At 47.4% G+C, this 14235-nt stretch overlaps 1 protein-coding gene across 3 annotated transcripts in view; it reads left to right on the top strand.

The window, feature by feature from the left end:
- Positions 1–1928: 1928 nt before the first annotated feature.
- COPZ2 (COPI coat complex subunit zeta 2) overlaps positions 1929–14235 on the top strand; it is a 30222-nt gene continuing 17915 nt past the window's right edge. For all 3 annotated transcript variants that reach the window (XR_010794541.1, XM_066628398.1, XM_066628399.1), the window contains exons 1-4: positions 1929–2167; positions 5623–5691; positions 6628–6709; positions 12892–12983. Coding sequence is in view for 2 of the 3 variants with exons in the window: in XM_066628398.1 (XP_066484495.1) it covers positions 2036–2167; positions 5623–5691; positions 6628–6709; positions 12892–12983 (375 nt within the window). In the remaining variant the exon portion in view is untranslated. The remainder of the gene's footprint in view (positions 2168–5622; positions 5692–6627; positions 6710–12891; positions 12984–14235) is intronic.

Raw genomic sequence — 14235 nt, 5'->3', positions numbered from 1 at the left:
TGAATCTCCTATCTGTGTTGCTGGTGCTGAACGCAGTGGAACTTTGCTCCCCTCATTTCCTGTTCAGGCTAAGTGTTGCACTCCAGCAAAAGAACCCAGATAACTATACACCTGCATGACATCACCTAAGTCAGAGAGATGAGCAAGTTTAAGGATGGAGGCAGGAGGACTGCTGCTGGAGCTCTGTTAGCAACAGAAAAAAAAATAAAGGAGGAAGATAGAAGAAAAGAGGAGAATGGGCTGTAGAGGCTCACATGACATGGCAGTGGATGCCCCCAGCAGCAGTTGTTGTTCCCCCACACAGGAAAGAATCACATCATCCCTTTCATGTAGGAGGAGACATGGGTTAGGCCTCCTCCCTTGCACACATAAGGAGACACAATTCTCCCCATATTGGTATGTTAATTTACCCAGCTCACAGGTGTATTGCATTTGATCCCTGTTATGTATATGTAACATTGGGCAGAAATGGCTTAACTTGTCCTTAGCTAGATATTTTGCTATAATTTTGGGTGGAGGGATTTTTTAAATACACATGGTGCTGATCCCCTATTCCTGACACCCCTGGGTCTTATCATTATGCCCCAAATCTATTTTCCACTTTTTGTTGGTGTTATGGTGGAACATTTTTTTTTTTAAATATAACTCCCTCCCTGAGCCTGGCACTCCTTGGGCTTTCATTCATTTTTTTTGTTACCGTGTTAACTTTTTACAGCAGTTTTAATGGATCTCTATCTTTTTTTTCTTTTTAAAGTTGTCACCATTTTGCAAGAACCTATTGATTTAAATATGTAAAATAAAAAAGACAAATTACACTAGCTTTTTAGCAACAAACAAAAAATTGGATGAAAGGGCTTCATCCAGTGAAGGTATTTCAAAAAGAGACAATGAAAACAGCAAAGCATTTCTGCTCTTTTAAGGACAAATGGTGTCTTTAAAATTAAAATACATTCAAAACTTATCTTCACAAATCTTTTTAATAGGTTCTTCAAAAATAACCTGGAGTTGCTTAGAGCAGCAAGTTGCAATCCAAATTTAAAAGGGAAGGTAGCATTGTGCAAGTGACTCAACTTTCATGCAAGGTCTAAGTAATTAGTTAAGTGTGGGTGGAGAATCTCTAACTTCAATCAGAGTTGGCAACCCTATCCACAAGTAGAATCAGAGGAGAATGGAATACAAGTTAAAGACTATTCATGATTTCTTGAGCTGTTCGAACACAGTCTCAAAGAAGTAACAGTGTTTATTTCTGCTGGCCTTTTGAAGCAGCCTTCTGAAAAGGAGATCATAGATGCTTGATATCTTCCCAACACTATTTCCCAACCAGCTTGAGGGGGGGCAATCCTTACCTAGAAGTAAATCTGGCTGAATTCAGTGGGATAAGGTAAGCATTGCCCCCTTTACCCCCCCTCTCCTAGGCCCTGGTATAGGGCTGCAATCCTGTACACACACATTTCCATGAGAGTAAGTCCCACTGAACTCAATGGGGCTCACTTCTGGGTAGACACGCCTGTGCTTGTGCTGTTACAGTCATTGCAGCCACCCTGCAATTACATCTGCCCTTATTTCAACAGGGTGTGTTGGGAAAGAACTTTCCCCAGGGATCTTGTGTCCCCCTTGGCTGGCTGAAAAGAGCTTTATGGAATAAATCACACTGCCGATTTGCACAGCATTGTGTGTCCATTAAGGAGGAGGGCAAACATTGTTTCTACTTTCCAAAACTTGCCCGCTCAGCAGTGTGTCTTTTGGCTTGCAAATAAAAATGACTGGTGTTGGTAAGGGGGGGGGGCTAGGAGGAGTGCAGCCTGTTAATGTTTTCCAGCCAGTGCCTCCTCCTTGGTCCCAACGCCGCTTCCTCCCCCTTCCGTCCCCCTCCCTGCGTGGACATATTTTAGGAGTGATCCTCGCATTGCATTGCATTGCATTGCATGATCATCCCGGGGAGGGGAAGGGAGCCTGTTGCCACCCACCCAATGCCTACGCGGGGCGGAGCAGCCCAGCTGGGCCGGAGCTGATCTGTGCCTGGGAGAGAGGCGAGATGCAAAAGGCAGGGGCCCGGCCACGTCAGCACGACCACCCCGGGGGCACTGCAGGGGGACGAGGAGGAGGAGGAGGCTGCGGTGGCGGCGTGCCCGCCGGACCCATGGAGATCCCTGCGGGGCTCATGCTGGTACGAGGGGAGAGAAAGCGCCAGGAGGGAAGGGCGGGCGGGAATCGAGCGTCGTGGCAACAGTTTGCTTCGAATCATGCTCAGACTTTCCCCCCAGTGTTCACGGCATCAACTTCCGAAGCGCCTTGCGCAAAAGAAGCATGCTTGTCTCCGAAGAGCGCACCGATTTCCCTGCGGAGGTATCTGTCAGGCCTCCGGACTTGGCAAGAGTCTAGTTCTCAGTGAGGTGGCTGACCTGTGGGTTGACTGTTCCACTTCAAGCTGCAGGTGTGGGGTGACCAGGCGTCCTCTTTTTCCAGAACATGTCCTCTTTCTGAGCCTAGCAAAGAACTTAAATGTCCTCCTTTTCCCTCTGGGCAGGCAGCGCATAGCCTTCTTGTGATTAATCAATGATATGTAATAAATTAGGTGTAACATAGTTTTGAATTTAGTAAGTAATACAGTGTTTCAGTTACATGAAAACAATATACGAGTGTTTTGAGCCTTTGGCCTGTCCTACATTTTTCTTGGATGTCCTACATTTTGGGGTGCCTTGTCCTCTTTTGCGGTTATGACATCTGGTCACCCTGTGCAGGTGGAAACTCGGGACCTATCCAGTTTTCCACTGCCTGTGCAGCTGTGCTAATGGGCGTACACTGCATCCTGTGGTGGGGAGGCAGTCACAGAGGCCTCTTCAAGGTATGTGAACATTTGTTCCCTTACCTTGGGGCTGCATTGCGGCTGCACCGATGCCAGAAAGTTGGATAGGATTGGGCTCTTACTCTATAAAAACAAACCAATCTATATACGTAGAAAACTAGAACTCCAGAAGGACTGTAGTATATCCTTCTCCCTGAAAGAAAAAAAAATCCTACGCACAGGAAAATAGCATTTCAGGGAGAATTGCAGTCTGAAAAGGTACAGTACAGCCACAGATAATTTTTTTTATTTTTGGAGCAGAGGAAGCTGCCTTTAACACAGCCAGACCACTGACCACCTAGCGCAGTATCACTGTTGCAGAATAGTGGTGGCTCTCTTCAGAGTTTCAGGCAGGGATTTTTTCTGCCCTCCCTAGAACCTGCTTGCAAGGCAAGTGCTCTGTCCCACTCAGTACTTCACCTTATTTGCAGTTTGTGAGAACTAGGCCAAGGTGAAAGAAATATTGTTCAGACTAGGGTGTTTGGGGTGGTAGTGTCCCAAATCAAGAGTGGTTGGCAGAAGGGAAGACTGTACTAGAGAAAGAGATGGGGCGCAGGGTTGGCAGTTGGGGTAACAGTATTGTCGTCCTAGATCAGTGGTTCCTAGCCCATAGTCCATGGATCACAGGTAATCCATTAGACCAGTGTTTTTCAGCATTTTTTTTTTCTCATGACACACTGAAAAGGCGCTAAAATTGTCAAGGCATACCATCAGTTTTTTGACAATTGACAGGGCACACTGCATTGCTGGTTGGGGGCTCACATCCTCCAATGGCCCTACTAATATTATGACCCTCCCCCAAACTCCTGCAGCACACCTGCAGGCCATTTGCAGCACACCAATGTGCCATGGTGCAATGGTTGAAAATAGCTGCGTTAGACCCTGAGAAGTGGTCTGCAAGGCCTCCGTGAAAAAAGATCACCTTTGATAACTTCCAGCATCTTGCCATGCGAGCGCTCCCCCACAGACCACCAGAGAGGGCGGAGAATGGACCACCCATAGCTGCAGCCTGAATTTCCAGCTTTACACTGAGCATTCCTTCCTAGACTACCAAACTTAGGGTGCAATCGTAACCAACTTTCCAGCACTGATATAGTTGTGCCAATGTAGAGTGTACTGCATCCTTCAGTGGGAGCCAGTCAAGGGGGGCCTCTTCAAGGTAAGGGCATGTTTGTTACCTTATCTTGGGCCTGCACTGCAGCTAGGACAGTTCTGGAATACGGGTTAGGATTGTGCCCTTAATTGTATTGGGGGGGATGCAGGAGGTGGGGGTTTGTATGTGGTCCACAGTGATTCCAACTTTTGCACCAGTGGTTCATGGACTCCTAAAGGTTGGAAACCACTGTCCTAGATCAGGGGTGCCCAAACCCCGGCCCTGGGGCCACCTGCGGCCTTCGAGGACTCCCAATGTGGCCCTCAGGGAGCTCCCAGTTTCCAATGAGCCTCTTGCCCTCCGGAGAGTTGCTGGAGCCCACACTGGCCCAATGCAACAACTTTCAGTGTGAGGGCGACTGTTTGACCTCTCCTGTTAGCTGTGGGATGAGGGCTCCCTCCACTGCTTGCTGTTTCATGTCTGTGATGCAGTAGCAGCAGCAAAGAAAAGGCCAGCCTTGCTTTGCGCAAGGCCTTTTATAGGCCTTGAGCTGTTGCAAGACCTTCATTCATTCATATAAGTTCATCTTTAATATATTCATTTATGTAAACATCTGTAAATTTATTCAAATTTTAAATGTAAATTAATTCCCCCCCCCGGCCCCTGACACAGTGTCAGAGAGATGATGTGGCCCTCCTGCCAAAATGTTTGGACACCCCTGTCCTAGATAGTAAATGCAGGGTGGACAGCACCCTGAATGAGTTGGGAAGCAGGGGTGCCTCAAAAAGTCACTGAGGGGCAGAAGTCAGGGGGTAGCTGGGTGCCCACTGGTTGCAACCTGGCATGGGCTAGCTGATCCCTGAACCTTCAGTTCCAGTGACAGTGGTAGCACCCAATGTGCCATGGAGGAACAGCATGGGGCTTTGCCCCAGATCCCCCAGCAACCTGATACTCAGCGGGAGACTAGGGGAAACACAATGAGGTCAACAAAGCAATGGGAAACATGATAGGCAAAAAAGCTGACTAGTTGCTAGTTGCAACAGGAGCAGCTTGAGAGAGTGAAAATATTCACAGTATTTTGGGGAGAAAACACGGATGCAACTTGTGAGGCAGAGTTCTGTAGTTCTATGTACTGTACAGGGCCAACTGTACATCCATGAGGCCAACTGAAGTTGTCACCTCAGGCAGCAGATTGGTGCAGGAGCACCCATCTTTTTTGCCTACTTGCCTCCACTGTCCCTCCTTCTCCTTCCACTCCCCAGTTTGGACAAGGAAGAGGGGGACAGAGAGGAAGAGGAAATGTGGAGGGGGAGGAGAGTTCTGAGCTGGAACACTGGAGAGTGGGAGGAGTAGAGGCTGCCACATCATGGGGTAAGGGGGGTGTGACATTTGGCATACTGCCTTAGGTGTCAGGAGGTGTTGGGCCAGCAGTGCTACTGTAGATTAGTTTTTGAAGTTTCATTCACCTTAGTGGTGCTATCTAAATGCGTTCCAAATAATTTACATGGTTTGTAATGCCAAATTAGATGGGTTGGCTAGAGATCATGCATAGAAGTAGTCATGGTACTACAAACCACTGTTGATGGAAGTTAAACAGATGCTGTGTATCTGTAGGCCTCACCGTAATTCCTGACTGTAACTCCTACTCCTGCTCCAAAATAAAGCTCATCCTTTTTGATTCCAGGAACCTTCTCTCTACACTGTCAAAGCAATTTTCATCTTGGACAGCTTTGGGCAGCGACTTTTAGCTAAGGTAGGTACCACCAGCAATTTTGTTAAAAGCACAGTTTGGTTCCCAAAATAAGTGATGGTAGAGTTATGAACCCCATTTGACAAATAGACAATACAGTGGGGCTCCCCTTATCCATGGGTTCGGAACTCACGGATTTGACCCAATGCGACATCTGGAGGGCCCCAGGGGACCTCTGGACGCGACCGGAAGTGCCTTCCAGTTGTGTCCGGAGATGTTCTGAGGCATGGGGGGGCACTTCCCGTTTCTTAGCAAATTAACATTTTTATTGTGTGGCCTGATGAATCTGGCTCTGAGTGCCTGTTAGAGTCCTTTTGGAGTGTGGGGAGGCTGTGCAAGGCCTTGCCGCACTTCAGAACTTCCAGTTGCGTCTGGCTCTTTGAGTTGTGTCTGAAGGTCTTCTGTGCCCCACCCATAGATCTCAATACCCACAGGTTCAATATTTGCAGGGGATCCAGGAATAGATCCCCTGCGGATACTGCAGGCCAGCCTTTACAGAGTCTCTTACTTAGGTCCATATGTCACAGATGAATCACAGATTCATCCAGCCACACAACAAAAATATTAATTTGAATATAAGTACTTATAAAAACTGCCAATTGCTGGAACCATCTTAGGAGAGACATTCTCTTTTATTCTCACAGAGGAAGGAATGCCTTTTCTAAGGCATTAAAAGTGACATACATTCATGACCTAAGAATTTTCCCCCCCTTCAAAACGATTCTTTTAGCCACATGCACATTTATGATGATGTAATGGATTAATTAATCATTTAAAAATCATTTGATTCAATCAACTAAGATTTCTGTAATCAGTTAACCCTAAAGATTTCCAGTTCTAAGTGTACCTGTGGACAAAGATTATTCTTGTTTACGTTTTCTGCTCTGATGCTTTCTTATCCTGTCATCACTCTAAGCTTGTTGCTGTCACTCTCCACAGTATTATGATGACACTTTTCCATCTATAAAAGAACAGAAAAACTTTGAAAGGAATGTCTTCAACAAAACCTACAAGACTGACAGTGAGTATGTGGTTACTGGGACAGAGATCAGCAACTAGGAACTCTTGGACCTAATCTGCCCTCCTGAGTGGCGCTGCCTGACCAGTCACTCTGGGTCTCTTCCTGTCTTTTCCAGAAGGAGATTTTCCAAACAGGAGAGAGAGAGACACAGAGACAGAGAGGTCAGGCAGCAATAGCAGCTGTCACATCAGTGATAGAGAAACCTGGGGAGATGCCCTGTCAACAGGCCACTTTGAGAATGGACTTGGCTTACCAGCCCTCTACTGCCTTCTCAGAACAGCTTGCAGCAAATATAGCTGCTGGGCAGAAGACAAAGGGAGATGGTAACCTAAATATTTCCCTAGATACATCCCATCCAGTGTTTTGCCTTTTAGGCACGTACCAGTGTACAAAGATTAGCCATGATCTAGTGCAGTGGTTCCCAACCTTTAAAAGGCCACAGACCACTGAGGCAAAAATTGGAATCGTTGTGGGCCACTTGCAAGCCCCTACCCCCCTGCACACAAAAAATACAATTAAATTTGTAATAATTAGAGAAGATTCATTAGATTTATATAGAGAGAAGATTTGTGGGTTGCTGCTTCTGTTGCTGGCTGTGGTGGGTTCACTCTCCACCCTCTTTGGGGGTCCATGGGGAAGTGTCTCCCAAGTGAGTGCTCCTCTATAGACTGTCAGAAAGGGCAGAGAATGGACTGCCCACAGCCGACATTTCAGTGCCAGCTGCTGGTGATCCATTCTCTGCCCTCTCTGTTGGTCTGTGGGGAATGCACTCAGTGACTCGCTGAAAGTGATCAAAGGCAATCTTTTCTGTGACCTTGTGAACCACTTTTCAGGGTCTTGCAGACCACCAGTGGTCTACGGATCTCGGGTTGGAAACCAGTGATCTAGAGCAGGGGTCTCCAAACATTTTGGCCAGAGGGCCGCATCAAATATCTGGCACAGTGATGAGGGCTGGAAAAAAATTTAAATATAAAATTTATATAAATAAATTAGAGATAGAACTTAGATGAGTGAATAAATGAATGAATGGGCTCGTTCATTCAACCTCTCTGGCCCTTAGAACACACTCCAGACACAACCAGAGTGTAGTTCCTGTCACGTTCAGCCAATTGGGCCAGAGGCTTTCAGGGGACAAGAGGCTGGCTGTGGGCCGGTCAGAGGCTTGCTGCGGGCTGCATCTGGCCCCAGGCCGGGGTTTGGAGACCCCTGATCTAGAGCAGCGGTTTTCAACTGCTGTGACGTGGCACACTGGTGTGCCTCAAGGCTGCCTCAGGTGTACCGCAGGATCAGAGGAGGCAGGCAGCAGCTGTGTGCCCGCGTGCGGGAGAAGTGGCTGCTTTGAGCCTCGGCAGGCAGCACAAGCAAGGGAGCAACCAGGGAAGGGGCTGGTAGCATGCAGCAGCTGAAGAGTCCGCTTGGAGCTTGCTCCTGCTACTGAGCATGACTCAGGCTGCAACCTGATCCTCACTTTCCTGGGAGTAAGCCCCGTTGGCTACTATGGGGCTTACTTCTGAGTAGACATGCATAGGGTTGGGCAGGAAGGAGGTTGTTGCCTGTCTGCATGCTGATTGGCCAACAAGAGAAGCCTGAAGGAGCCAGGAGGTGGGAGCTGCAGAGTGAGTGAGAAGAGGGAGCCAGAAGCAGGCAAGCAGGTACATAGTGAGCGAGTCTGCTGAGGCCCCCAACCTAAGGTTTCAGGGTCCCTGAAAGTCCCTTTTCCTTGCCAGTTTGCCTGCAACTCCCCAAAGCAACCCTCCCTGCACTTTGGGGCTTTTAGAGGAAGGGCGCTGGGCCACAATCCTATCTACACTTTCCTGGGAGTAAGCCCCACTGACTATAATGGGGCTTTCTTCTAAGCAGGCATGCATAGGATTGGGCTCTGGGGGCGCTATCCCTTCCACACTTACCTGGGAGTAAGCCCCATTGACTATAATGTGGCTTACTTCTGAGCAGGCATGCATAGGATTGGGCTTTTGGTTGCACTCTTTTTTTCCCCTCAAATACACAAGCAGGCAATTGGCACTTCTCTCTCCTCTTCTCCCCCACCCCACCCCCTTCCCCAGGAATATTCCCCCCCCCAATCTCACAATCACAGTTAGCAACTCTCTTACTGTCCCTCCCCTCACTTGTCAGCACATGTCCATGAGGACATGAAGGGCACTGTAGTCTTTGATGGCTCCGCATCAGACCCCTTTGACATCTGAAGTGGAGTGAAGCAGGGCTGTGTTCTTGCACCAACCTTGTTTGGGATTTTCTTCGGTGTCCTGCTGAAGCAGGCCTTTGGAACTGCAACAGAAGGCATCAGATCAGGACCAGATCAGACAGAAAGCTCTTCAACCTCTCCAGACTGAGAGCAAAGTCCAGCTGAAATGTCTGCATGACTTCCTCTTTGCCAATGATGCAGCTGTCACTGCCCACTCTACCAAAGATCTTCAGCAGCTCATGAATTGTTTTAGCAAGGCCTGCCAAGACTTTGAACTGACAATCAGCCTGAAGAAAACACAGGTTATGGTTCAGGATGTGGACTCACCTCCATGCATTACAGTCTCTGCACATGAACTGGAGGTTGTCCATGACTTTGTGTGCCTTGGCTCAAGGATCTCCGACACTCTTTCTCTCGATACTGAGCTAAACAAATGCATCTGTAAAGGAGCTACCACATTTTCCAAACTCACAAAGAGAGTCTGGTCCAACAAAAAGCTGATGGAACATACCAAGATCTAGGTCTACAGATCTTGCATCTTGAGTACACTTCTGTACTGCAGTGAGTCATGGACTCTACGCTCCCAACAGGAGAGGAAACTGAACGCTTTCCACATGCGCTGCCTCCAATGCATCCTCAGCATCACCTGGCAGGACAAAGTTCCAAACAACACAGTCCTGGAACGTGCTGGAATCCCTAGCATGTATGCAGTGCTGAAACAGAGACGCCTGCCTTGGCTTGGTCATATCGTGAGAATGGGCGATGGCCGGATCCCAAAGGATCTCCTCTATGAAGATTTGTGCAGGGAAAGCGCCCTACAGGTAGACCACAGCTGCGATACAAAGATATCTGCAAGAAGGATCTGAAGGCCTTAGGAATGGACCTCAACAGGTGGGAAACCTTGACCTCTGAGCGTCCCACTTGGAGGCAGGCTGTGCAGCATGGCCTCTCCCAGTTTGAAGAGACACTTGCCCAACAGACTGAGGCAGAGAGGCAAAGAAGGAAGGCCTGTAGCCAGGGAGACACACCAGGGACAGACTACATTTGCTCCTAGTGTGGAAGGGATTGTCACTCCCAAATTGGCCTTTTCAGTCACATTAGACGCTGTTCCAGAACCAATTTTCAGAGCGCAATATCATAGTCTTCTGAGACTGAAGGATGCCAATGATGATCTGTCCCTCCCCTCACTTGTCAGCACCTTCCAAAGATACAGAATCACTGCCTCCCATTCTCTCTCTCTCTCCCCCACCCCCAGTTTAATCCTGCATTTGTTTCAATCATGTCTCCTCACTGCCCCTCACCCACATTCTCCACTATGCGATCAGCCTGCCCTGTCTTTGCCAACGCTTTCTGGCACTTTGGATAAGAATTTGAACATATAATTTTTCCTCCTTTTCAGAAACCACATATACTGCCCTCTCCATGCTTCTTGTCAATTTTTTTGTCATGTAATGATTTAATTGTATTAATTTGATTTATTCAATATTAACTGTAATGTAGTAATTTAATGTAAGTAAAAAACTGGTAGTGTGCCTTGACAATTTTAGTGCCTTGTCAGTGTGCCACGAGCTGAAAAAGGTTGGAAAAGACTGATCTAGAGGGCCACACACACAGGATTTTTTTTTTAAATTTGCCACCTTTCAATTGTCAAGAGTCTCTGCTGGAGAGAAGGTGGAGTACCTCAAGACATGAGGGATGCAAACATCATCACGCTGTACAAGAACAAAGGTGACAGGGGTGACTGCAACAACTACCGCGGCATCTCTCTCCTTAGCGTTGTAGGAAAGCTGTTTGCCCGAGTTGTACTAAAGAGGCTCCAGGTACTTGCAGAGAGCGTCTATCCAGAATCGCAGTGTGGATTCCGAGCCAACAGGTCCACCACTGATATGGTATTCTCCCTTAGACAACTGCAGGAGAAATGCAGGGAACAACGACAGCCACTCTTTATAGCCTTCATAGATCTCACAAAGGCTTTCGACCTGGTCAGCAGAGACGGCCTCTTCAAGATTCTCCCCAAGATTGGATGTCCATCCAGGCTCCTCAGCATCATCAGATCTTTCCACAAGGAAATGAAGGGCACTGTTGTCTTCGATGGCTCCACATCAGACCCTTTTGACATCCGAAGCGGAGTGAAGCAGGGCTGTGTTCTTGCACCAACCTTGTTTGGGATTTTCTTCGCTGTCCTGCTGAAGCAGGCCTTTGGAACTGCAACAGAAGGCATCTATCTCCGGACCAGATCAGACGGAAAGCTCTTCAACCTCTCCAGACTGAGAGCAAAATCCAAAGTCCAGCTGAAATGTCTGCGTGACTTCCTCTTTGCCGACGATGCAGCTGTCACTACCCACTCTGCCAAAGATCTCCAGCAGCTCATGGATCGTTTTAGCAAGGCCTGCCAAGATTTTGGACTGACAATCAGCCTGAAGAAAACACAGGTCATGGTTCAGGATGTGGACTCACCTCCCTGCATTACAATCTCTGAGCATGAACTGGAGGTTGTCCATGACTTTGTGTACCTTGGCTCAACGATCTCCGACACTCTTTCTCTCGATACCGAGCTAAACAAGCGCATCGGTAAAGCAGCTACCACGTTTTCCAGACTCACAAAGAGAGTCTGGTCCAACAAGAAGCTGACGGAACATACCAAGATCCAGGTCTACAGAGCTTGCGTCCTGAGTACACTTCTGTACTGCAGTGAGTCATGGACTCTTCGCTCACAACAGGAGAGGAAACTGAACGCTTTCCACATGCGCTGCCTCCGACGCATCCTCGGCATCACCTGGCAGGACAAAGTTCCTAACAACACAGTCCTGGAACGTGGTGGAATCCCTAGCATGTATTCACTGCTGAAACAGAGACGCCTGCGTTGGCTTGGTCATGTCGTGAGAATGGATGATGGCCGGATCCCAAAGGATCTCCTCTATGGAGAACTCGTGCAAGGAAAGCGCCCTACAGGTAGACCACAGCTGCGATACAAGGACATCTGCAAGAGGGATCTGAAGGCCTTAGGGATGGACCTCAACAAGTGGGAAACCCTGGCCTCTGAGCGGCCCGCTTGGAGGCAGGCTGTGCAGCATGGCCTTTCCCAGTTTGAAGAGACACTTTGCCAACAGTCTGAGGCTAAGAGGCAAAGAAGGAAGGCCCATAGCCAGGGAGACAGACCAGGGACAGACTGCACTTGCTCCCGGTGTGGAAGGGATTGTCACTCTCGGATTGGCCTTTTCAGCCACACTAGACGCTGTGCCAGAACCACCTTTCAGAGCGCGATACCATAGTCTTTCGAGACTGAAGGTTGCCAATACAAAATGCCAAACACAGACCCATCTTCTCCAACTGCTGAAGTCCTCTCTTTGGGCCCAATCATATCCATCTTTCCAGCACTGATGCAGCTATGCCAATGGGGCATGTGGTGGTGGGGGGGGGGGAGGCAGTGGCCTCCTCAAGGTAAGGGAATGTTTGTTCCAGTACCATGGAGCTGCATTGCGACTGCATAGGTGCTGGAAAGTTGTATGGGATGGGGCCCTTAGTTTTGCAAAGGTTTATGGTCAGGCCAACAGGATCTGCAGTCAAGGCTAGCAGACCTCCCTTTGACCCACACACAGTTGTCAGTGCCCCTTAATTATGTTGCTATGCTGTGATGTGTCAAAGTTTCTCTGGGTAAAGTCAGCATGGACAAACCTGACTTTCAGCTCTGAGGGAGCTTTGTACATAAGTTACTTATCAACCTTTTGCAGATCAGCCAGCACCTGCTCATTTTTGGCTAATGAGAAAAGACTTGCCTCATTCTAGCTTCACCCACTTACAAGCCACAGAGTGGGTAGAACTGGATTTTTGGGAATTATAGAAATTCAATCAGAAATCAGATTACCAGTCCAGCAGCCGACCTGTGGGCAAAAGAGGTGGGGCCTGATGAAGTTGCAAATTTCCTTAAGACCTTCACTGCCATTTCCCTTATAATTTGCTTTCTTTTTTTTCTCTTCAGGTGAGATTGCTTTCTTAGAAGGCCTGACCGTTGTCTATAAAAGCAGCATTGACCTTTTCTTTTATGTAGTGGGGAGTCCCCATGAAAATGAGGTAAACTTTTCTTCTGGAAACTGGGTTTTGGCCCGCAAGGAAATGGGGAAAAGAATGATTGATGCAGCCTTCAAGAATATTTTATACTTCTCACAGCCCGATCCTAACCAACTTTCCATTGCCAATGCAAGCATGCCAACAGGGTATGTGCCACATCCTGTGGTGGGGAGGCAGTCACAGAGTCCTCCTCAAATTAAGAGAATCGTTGGTTAGGATTAGGCTGTCATCTTGTATTCTTGTTGCGTTTCTTTTATGTTTTGCCCCTCATATGTGTTTCTTCCTCCCAGAATTGCTGTAATTTTCTTCACATAAGGCAGAATTTGTGTGTGAGAGAGAGAGCACACAAGCAAGCAGTTTATGTGTTTCCTGTGATTTTTGCTATTTTTTTGTTTAAGGGTGCAATCCTAACCCCATATGTCAGTGTTTTCCGGCACTGACATAAGGGCAATGCAGCTCTGAGGTAAGGGAACAAACACTCCCTTATTTTGAACTGAGTGACACCCAACTGCAGGATGCAGCACATGCCCCATTGGCACCGCTATGCCAGTGCTGGAAAGCACTGACATAAGGAGTTAGGATTGTACCCAAAATTGTTTATCTTTGTTTTGTGATAGCCAGCCTTTCCTATTAAGTTTTTTTTTCTCATTTGCATTTGTAGGTAATGCCCTTTATTTTGTATTTTGTGTGTTATTGTAATATTTGAATTCCTAATTTAATTTTTTTTTTAATAAATAGGGGGAAAATAAATGGAAGGGAATAAACAGTGTAGAAAATTCCACCCTTATGCTCCTAATACATGCTTTCCTTGGTGTCATGAGATTTTGGGCACAATCCTAATCAGGTCTACTCAGAAGTAAGTCCTATTTTGTTCAATGGGTCTTACTCTCAGGAAAGTGTGGTTAGGATTGCAGCCTTTGTGAGTTTGTTTTAAAACACATTATCCAGCTTTTCCAGGGTGGCCAAGGTGGCTTACCTGTCTACAAAGGTATAAATGTACAATAAAACCAACAAACATTAAGAGAGAATCAAAACATGCAAATAAAAATAAACCAACAATCTCAACCACAGATCCTGAATTAACCTGGCTTAGGACCACCAAGGTGAGATATTAAAGACACCATGATCCAGCTGATGATTTTTACCCCTTTAAAAGACCAGGTGATGTAGAGGGGTGAAATCAGATAGGGGCTCCCTGTACCTAGGTTGGGGGGGGTGGCCAAGACAGACAAATGTTTTAGCATTAGAGTCTACC

This window comes from Tiliqua scincoides, chromosome 5, assembly GCF_035046505.1.
Source record: "Tiliqua scincoides isolate rTilSci1 chromosome 5, rTilSci1.hap2, whole genome shotgun sequence".
In the NCBI taxonomy this organism is placed as follows: domain Eukaryota; kingdom Metazoa; phylum Chordata; class Lepidosauria; order Squamata; family Scincidae; genus Tiliqua; species Tiliqua scincoides.
The sequence above is the reverse complement of the archived record's forward strand: the minus strand, read 5'-3'. Positions and strand labels throughout refer to the sequence as shown.